At 44.2% G+C, this 8,740-nt stretch overlaps 1 protein-coding gene across 1 annotated transcript; it reads left to right on the forward strand.

Moving 5' to 3' along the window:
* Window positions 1-3,370: 3,370 nt before the first annotated feature.
* Window positions 3,371-8,321, forward strand: Prss37 (serine protease 37). Its single transcript, XM_040728700.1, has 6 exons — window positions 3,371-3,467; window positions 3,745-3,795; window positions 5,536-5,677; window positions 6,793-7,046; window positions 7,660-7,796; window positions 8,087-8,321. The coding sequence occupies exons 2-6, from the start codon at window positions 3,762-3,764 to the stop codon at window positions 8,231-8,233; spliced, it is 714 nt and encodes a 237-aa protein (XP_040584634.1). The 5' UTR covers window positions 3,371-3,467; window positions 3,745-3,761; the 3' UTR covers window positions 8,234-8,321.
* The last annotated feature ends 419 nt before the right edge of the window (window positions 8,322-8,740 follow it).

Genomic DNA, 8,740 nt, shown 5'->3' on the forward strand with positions numbered 1-8,740 from the left:
GACTTTCTTTTGTCGATGAATCTATTTCCTCTAGCTTATCTTCAACTGCTAAGATTCTGTCTTCCATCTCTTGTATTCTGTTTGTTATGCTTTCATCTGTAGTTCCTGATTGTTTACTCAGCATTTCTATTTCCAGCCTTAACTCAGTTTGTGGGGCTTTTTTGTCTCCATTTCAGTTTTCAGGTCTTGAATTGTTTGGATTGTTCCCTTCGTCTGTTTGATTTTTTTTTCTTGCCTTTCCTTGCTTTTTTTTAAAAGAAATTTGTTGATTTCTTGCATTTTTGGTTTGCTTTTTCTTCCATTTCTTTAAGGGATTTTTCTCATATCCTCTTTGAGGGCCTCTATAATTTTCATGAGGTTTTTTAAAGGTCATTCTCTTCTGTTTCATCTGCACTGGGATGGTCAGGTCTTGCTGGTGTAGAGTCCCAAGACTCTGGTGGTGTCCTATAAGCTTTTCTGTTGTTGGATGTGTTTTTACACTCCCATCTCTTCTTCCAGTGGGTTTAGGGGGAGTCTCTCCCTCTCCTCTCTACCCGAGGGTGGAGCAGGGAGACCGGGATGGCCGCCGATGGTGGTGGCTGCTTTCTTCTGCCTCCAGGTCCCTCTCACAGTCACACATTCTAAAGGTTAGCTGTGTGATAAACTTCCTGAAATAAAATAGCTACATACCTATATACATATATACATACATACACACAGACAAACATACATATACACATACATACATACACACACACACAGAATAAAGACTGGTAGATACTTCTTAAACGGGGGAGGGACAGAGTGGGAAGACGGTGAAAAATATGTCTTGATAGAGGGAGCCATTTGGGGGTTAGGGAGAAACCAGATGCTAGAGAAATCCTCAGGAATCCACAAGGATGACCCTAGATAAGACTCCTAGCAGTAGTGGAAAGGATGCCTGAACTGGCCTTCCCCTTTAATCAGATTAGAAACTACTATAATTATCATTCATCATAGAACCTACATCCAGTACCTAATGGAAGTAAATGCAGTAAGATACAGCCAAGCACTGGCATGAGCTCCTGGAGTTCAGTTGAAGAGAGGGAGGAGGGATCATATGGATGGGGATGGTCAAGATGGGGAAAACTACAGAGACAGCCAACCTGAGATAGTGGAAATTCATGGACTATGGACTGACAGCTGGTGAATGGACTGACAACTGGTGAACCTGCGTTGGACCAAACTAGACCCTATGAATGTGGGTGACAGTTATGTGGTTTGATCTGGGGAAGAGGTGCTGGCAGTGGCACCAGGACCTCTCCTATGTGCATAAACTGGCCTTTTGGAGCCCATTCCGTTTAGTGGGATACCTTGCTCAGCCTTGATACAAGGGTGAGGGGCTTGGTCCTGCCTCAACTTGGTATGCCAGACTTTGTCGCTCCCCAAGGAAGGCCTTACCCTCTCTGAGGACTGGATAGGAGGTGGCAAGGGGAAAGTGGGGTGGGAGAAGGGAATGGAAGGGGAATTGGGTTTAGTATGTAAAGTAAAAAATAAAAAATTTTAAATAAAAGAAAACTCTTTCTAAAAAGACAGTTGTTATATTAAAGAGTTAGAAGAGATGCAGAAAGACATCCATTCTCAAGTCTACTCAAGTCCAAAAGACAGGAAGATGTAAGCAATGTCTAATTAATTGAAGAATTGGCAGTCCGGTCAGTATGAGATAGCTTATACCTAAAAAGCATGATTTATTCTAGAGTAATGATGGATGAGCTCAATGAGACCAGAGAAAAACTAAACAAGGTATTTTTAACATGCAGACAGAACACAGATGGCTATTAGGGAAGACTTCTCAGGAAGATATGAGGTTACATCTGCTTCAGTTAGGTAAGAGCATACAGTCTATTTGGCATATGATAGGCAAGGATGATCACATTAGAAGCGTTTATCTATGCAGTAAAACAGAGAAGGTATAATCAGCGAAGAACTGAGCTCTGCATCTGGTTGGGGATGCTCGCACACACATGGTGTCCTAGCACTTGAGAGACAGAGACTGAAAAATCACCCATGTGAGGCCATCCTGGGCTACATAGAAAGACCCTGACCCCAAAACAGACAGGGGGCTCCTGTCTAGCCTATCTCCGTTCCTTTGTGTCAGCTGCCAATCCCAAGAAATGTTTTCTACCAGGGACCTCCCTCAGCAATACCAGGCTGACACTCAGGCCAGTGCTTCACTCTGCCACCATTGGAGAAGAGGCTTCTTCTGCTTACAGAAGGATGGGAACTACCACAGAGACCCCCAACGGGACAGTGTGCACAGAGTGAGAGGCCTTGAAGCACTCAGTCCTAAAAGGGATATTCTCATCAAGCCATCCATCACCTCGAGGCTCAGGGAGCCCTGCAGAAAAGGAGGAGGAAAGGCTCTAAGAGTCAGAGAGGATGGATGACTCCAAGGAAACAGCATCTTCTAGACACAACAGGACTTATGTACGTGTGAACTCACAGAGACTATAGCAGCCCACACAGGACCAGCATTCCAGTGATGGCTTCTCATCTCTAAGCAAGGAGCTAGGTGCAGTCACCACTGGCAAAATAAAAGTAATCTTACTGGGTAGGTCCCATGTCCAGAGCCGTTGACCAAGAGAAAATAAACTCAATGATATTTTGTAGACTTTGTGTCTCATTTTGCCTTTGGGGGGAGGCATTTTTTGTCTTATTGGTCTTTTGCTTCTATATTTTTGTTTCCACTTTTGTGGGGAGGGGGAAAGTTTGTGTCAGGTGTTTTTTGCTTTTGGTTTGTTTGTGGTTTTGTTTGTTTTTTAAAGTGAGAGAAAAATATGAAGTTGGGTGGGTAGGGGGTGGATAGGATCTGGGAGGAACTAGGGGAGGGGGAAAAACATGATCAAGATATATTGTGTGAAAACATTTTTACAATCTAAAAAAGAAGAAAACGAAGAGCGGAGGTGAAAGAGTGGGCAGGGACTCGGGCACTTGGAAATAGATGGAGAGGACACTTAGCTCTGAATTCACAAAGTGTTGAAGAAATGGGACCTGAAAGTGTTGATGTTCTTTTTCTGGTGAGTGCATGCTCCCTGGTATCTAAAGTTGACTGTGGTCATGTTGTTAGTTGAAAAGTCATTTCCTGTTTCACTATGGAAAAGTCACTTAAAAGGGCCTGTCTTCTGAAATGTGATCAGCACATCAGATCTTAGATCCGATGGCATTTAGAATATATACCATCTTCCAAGCGTCAAAGGTAATTAAGTGTTGCGTGTAAGCATTCATGTCTTCACTTTCTTAGCTCAGTAATGGTGATCAGGACAAAATGACGCAGCTGGTGATGGTGACTGAGTGATGAAACAGTGACCAGATGTAACAAAGATGGGAGGGGCTAAGGGAAGCATTAAGTGGCCATTAGAGGGTTCAGAGCAGACCATTAGGGACACGCTCTCCCTGAGCAAAGGTAGAGAGAGAATCCTGTTCCTCGCAGCTCTGTCCTCAGAGCCTCGGTGAGAAAGATAAGTCCCGAGCCTGGAGCTCCTCTTTCCAGACAGCTGAAACATCTGTAGTCTGAGGAGCTTTTAAAAGAGTAACATAGGGGGGGACGCGGACACAGAAGTCTATCAACCCCAGCTGAAAAGTCCCGATAGAAGCGTCACCTCCTGCTCTTCGGTATTCCTAGAGTAATCTCCCTAGCCATATCTGCTGGGTCTGGTAGACATCCCCAAGGGAGAAGAGTGGGCAGAGAAGTCCAGCCTAACTGATCTTCTTTCTGCACCTCACAAGGAAAGAACTGGACCATCATGAAGCTTATGTTTTATTTGGCCATCCTGGCTGGTATGTATTTGAGACTTGATACTCTGTCCATTAAAGCATGGGTTAGCGTGGAATGGGGTAAGATAAAGCAGATGTGTGACTGGTACACAGAAGCATCAAGACGACTGCTATGAGCAGAATTGGGTCTCCCCACTTGCACCCCACCCAAAGGGTTAGCACAGACAGTCCATCCTAAGTGTTGAGCTATTGGATAAACTATGGCCCACACCTGCCTTAGAGAACCTTCAACAATGAGTGTTGTCCCAGGTTATTGTGAAATATGGGCCTCGTTACCCTCTGGGAAAACCCTAACATGGTCACAAGAACAGAGAATCCATCTGACTTCCGATCTCCCCTCCTTCCTATAGCTTTGGAATGCAGGGAATGGTAAAGGCAGGGACGAGGGGCTTGATACCATGGTCCCTACTTCTGCAGTCTCTGCTTCCATGAAGTTTGGATTGAAGACTTCACCACCATTCCTAATTGCCAGGGCCATGTCACATACTAGCGAAGCTGAGATAGGGCCAGCTAATTAACCCAGCACCTAATATAAAGCTCAAAAATCCTGTTGGGGGGAAGTTCTGTGATTATGTCAATAAAGCACTGTTGGGCCAATAGAAATCTAGATAGGTGGGACTAGGAGTCCAGGAGGACTCTGGGAAGGAGAAACACACAGAGAGTCGAGATGCAACGCCATGGGGTAGGAAGCCCGGAAACTTCTCCAGTAAGAGAAATACTTAGATTAACAATTATGGGATAAATACTTAAGTCAGAGCTAGCCAGTAAGAAGCAAGCAAGGCCAACAGCTTCATAATTAATATAGCCTCCTGTGTGTTTTTATTTGGGACTTATGCGGCTCTAGAACCAGGCTGGTGGGAAGGCTTCTCTCAAGGAAAAAGCTTCTCTTTACAAAAATCCCTTCTTAATAACCTATCCTCTTTGCTTTCAAGATTTTAAGTGTACTCACACAGATGTGTGGTGAGGGATAGGCCCGGTGTGGGAGAGTTAGCAGAAGTACCAGTAAGGGCTGAAACAAGAGGACTCGACCCAGCCTTCCTCTCTTTTATACTTTAATACTTTTTATGCAATATTTCATTAAAAATAATGTGTTTGTGTTAGAAATATGGAAATTTTAAAAGTAGAAAAATTACACCTCCCATCCAACACATACTGAATTTACTTAGAGTTATTTTCTGCATCTAATTTGATTATTTTTGCCTTTGTTTTTAGGCAGCTTAATTGTAACATATGTATATCTCATTTTTGCTCAAATATCACTGATATTATTTTTCATGTGTTCTAAGTGTTCATCTCAATATCAAACAATACATATTAGATATTTATCTTTCCAATATTCAACTATTTTAAGTATTGGTAAAAATGAATACACTTATTAATCATCTTTGCCTACATCTGATTATGTCTTTAAAGTGGATCCCTATTGTTAGAATTCTCAGTCCACAAGTTATGAACAAGTTACAATTCTTGATGCTTATTTCTGAGTTGCTTTCCAAGAAAATAAAACCCATTTATTAGCAGTAAATATATCTTTCTCATTATGCCCTTTACTGGAATAAATATTATCAATATTACCATGGCTTTACGTTTTATATAAAGTGTGGCACTTAAATTTACATCTTTATTTTTAAAAAAGTGATCTCCAATTGGTTATGCCTTTAAAACTACGCACATCTCTTTTCTGCTGGAAGGCATGAAGGTTTGGTTTATGCTCACATTTTCGTGTTATTGTTTTTTTCTCAGGGACAGCTTTATTCACTCACTCATTTGTACAGAAAGAGGACCATGCTCCGTATTTAGCCTACCTCAAATCTAACTTCAACCCGTGTGTGGGTGTCCTCATCAAGGCCCAGTGGGTCCTGGCTCCATCTCACTGCTATTTACCGTGAGTATTGAGCCATCCCCTCCCCAAATGGGTCCTACTGGTCCTAGAAGGTGAGTCTCAAGTAAGAACAACTTTCCCCTAGAATATGTTTAGAAAGTCTGAAGGTATTTTTAGGTTTCCTAAATCAGGGAACAGCGCTACTAGCATCTAGAGGGTGGCACCCTAGCAGGCTGCTGCTAAAATTCCCGTAGAAATGCGACACACCGCCACCTAAGACTCTGCATTGCCTGCCAAGAGACTGGCTGCCTCAAGCTACCCCTTCCCTACTGCCCATCGGCATTTTTTTAACTGGAAATAATTACATGTAATCAAGTATGGGGCCGGGCGGGTGACTCAAACGTGTAAACTGGGTAAACTGAAAAGAGAATTTTTAAGGCGCGAACTGTATGTAAAAAGAAGGTTCCGTGTCCCACAGCAGAGGTGTTGAGGAAATACAGTGACCATCCTTCTGCCTAAGAGGAAGGAATGGTTTCAATAGAAGGGGGCTGAGCCCTGCATGAAGATAGTCTGACGGGAACAGTAACCTTTGCCAAAAGATGTAAAAAAGAGAAAAAATCTGTGACAGTGCTCCTAGGGAGGATCTGGGAAAACAAAAAGTTCAGTAACACCCTTCTCCCCCAACCCCACACTCCCTGTTGACCAGAAGCCACACACAGAGCTGATTGGTTTAAGACACAACTCTTCAAGGGGGGGGGGATAAAGAAGTTTGTTTGTGGGCTTGCTACCCAACAGTCTTATCATTTCATTTTCATGTGCCCATTAAGTAGAAATTACCCACTTGGATAAATGAGGCCTGGAAAGGATCAGATACAAACTTTTACACCCATAGTTCTCCTTAACGAGGCACTGCATTCAAAAGCAGCTAAGGACTCCACTCCGACAGCATGTAAACTACTACTGTGCATGTCCAGGACTTCGTTTGTAAAATGAGAATTAATATAAGATCTGATATACAGGCTTGCTGTGAGTGACAGGTAGCCCAGACACCGTTCTTGTCACCGTATCTTGCACACTGTAGCATCTCACACCTAAAATGATGGCGGTGAGCGGTGACGATACATACGATGGTGGTGGGGATAGAAAGTAACAGCGGTCCCTTCCAACCCCTTCCCCAGAAATCTGAGGGTGATGCTGGGAAATCTCAAGAGCAGAGTCAGAGATGGGACAGAGCAGACAATCCATCCCATTCAGATCATCCGCTACTGGAACTCCAGCCACAGTGCCCCGCAGGATGACCTCATGCTTATTAAACTCGCTAAGCCTGCCGTCTTCAACCACAAAGTCCAGGTTCTCCCCATGGCCACCACCAATGTCCGGCCAGGCACTGTCTGTACCCTCTCCGGTTTGGACTGGAGTCAAGAAAACTCTGGTAAGCGCACCTTCCGCAGCAAGTAAAGCCATCAGCTTTGCCCAAGGAACATTACGTGTCCTCGGAGCTGTGAGATAAGACAGAGAAGAAAATGGCCTAGGGCCAACGGGTGAAGCGATGGGGCAGTCTAGTAAAGAAATCTGTCTAGAAGTCCAATACTTCTCTACTGCCAGGCTTGCAACTGAGCCTTCCGCTGCCTCTGCAGGACTTTGGCAGCTGGATCCCCATGGGCCATCTGACTGCATGGAGACCTTATTGTCACAGACACAGTTACATTAAGGGGGCGATGGTTCTACCTCCCTGTGTTCATTTCCCATGTGAAGGACATCACAGAGAACCTGAAGCGGCTCATTTGTAGATGCAGAGTAGAAGGAACACTGAATTCCCCGCACTGTAAGATGGCTTCGCGTTGGTAGGATGCTACACCGCACACCTGCCGCTTCGTTTGTAAAACAAGGCTAACAGGCAGCGTTGATGCACAACTTTTTCCTTTTTCCTTTTTCCCCTTTCCTATCCCCTTTATGCATGCTCATAGTAACACCCACTGAAGGACAGGAGGTGAGGGTTAGGGACAAGTAGGTCTTGAGCTCGGCCAGATGCTGTTCTTCTTCAGGCAGGCACCCTGACTTAAGACAGAATCTGAAGGCTCCGGTGATGACTGACAAGGACTGCCAGGCAACGGAACAAGGAAGCAGCCACAGAAACTCTTTATGTGTCAAATTCGTGAAAGTATTCAACCGAATCTTTGGGGTAATCTTCCTGTCTGTGCTCAGATCTCGTTCACTTGTGTGTATCTAGCTAATCATTTAACCATAGTACATTTTAATGTCCAAATAATTATTGCAATGGTAGCTGCATTAATTTTCCATCATAGTCTTCCTACAATGGATCTTTGTTTACTAAAGGGCATCAGACACCCCTGGTTAGAAACATATTTGCTGCTGTTCATTCTCATAGCTGGAAAGAAAAGCTATAAAAGCAAGCACTGTTTTAATTTCTCTCTCTCTCTCCTTCCCTCCTTTCCCTTCCATCTCTGGCAGGAGGTGGCCGTAGCTACTGTCATTTGTAAAGGCAAGCTCCAAGGAATTGAAGTTGGGCACTTCATGGGGGGGGACGTCGGCATCTACACCAATGTTTACACGTATATACCGTGGATTGAGAGAACCACCAAGGAAAAGATGAAATGATGCCCTGGCTTGTCCCTCTGCCTCCGCCATCGACTAAAGGAGTTCGCACGATCCCTAAACTCAAATAAACTCACCAAGGAGAAAGCTGGCCATGCAGCACGCTGGGAGCCTGGGCCTTACTTGTGTCTGCCTCCCCGCCACATCAGGACGGGAAGAAATGACCGGTGTCTGCGTCGTTCTGGGTTCTTCTCTCTGTTTCGTGTAACGTTTGCAGCAAACCTTTGAAGCTCTCTTCTATCCCCCTTTATAAATCAAGTTTTGAGGACAAAACGTCACCCTTAAGTAGTTGGTATCAAAGCTTTGAACGGAATGTGCTTTCAGTGCAACTATGTGGAGCAATTCATTGTATTGCTGTGGGCTCCTGGATGATTCATATAAAAAGGGGGGGGTGACCCAGTAACAAAACCCAGGATAGTTCATTAAACTCAGACAAAAAGAAAAACTATACCTGAGGGAAGTTTTGAGACAGGCTCAAAGTCTTTAGATCTTGGCAGCTGCCCACAGGAG

The sequence above is a fragment of the Mesocricetus auratus genome, unplaced genomic scaffold, assembly GCF_017639785.1.
Source record: "Mesocricetus auratus isolate SY011 unplaced genomic scaffold, BCM_Maur_2.0 Super-Scaffold_100019, whole genome shotgun sequence".
Taxonomy (NCBI): Eukaryota; Metazoa; Chordata; class Mammalia; order Rodentia; family Cricetidae; genus Mesocricetus; species Mesocricetus auratus.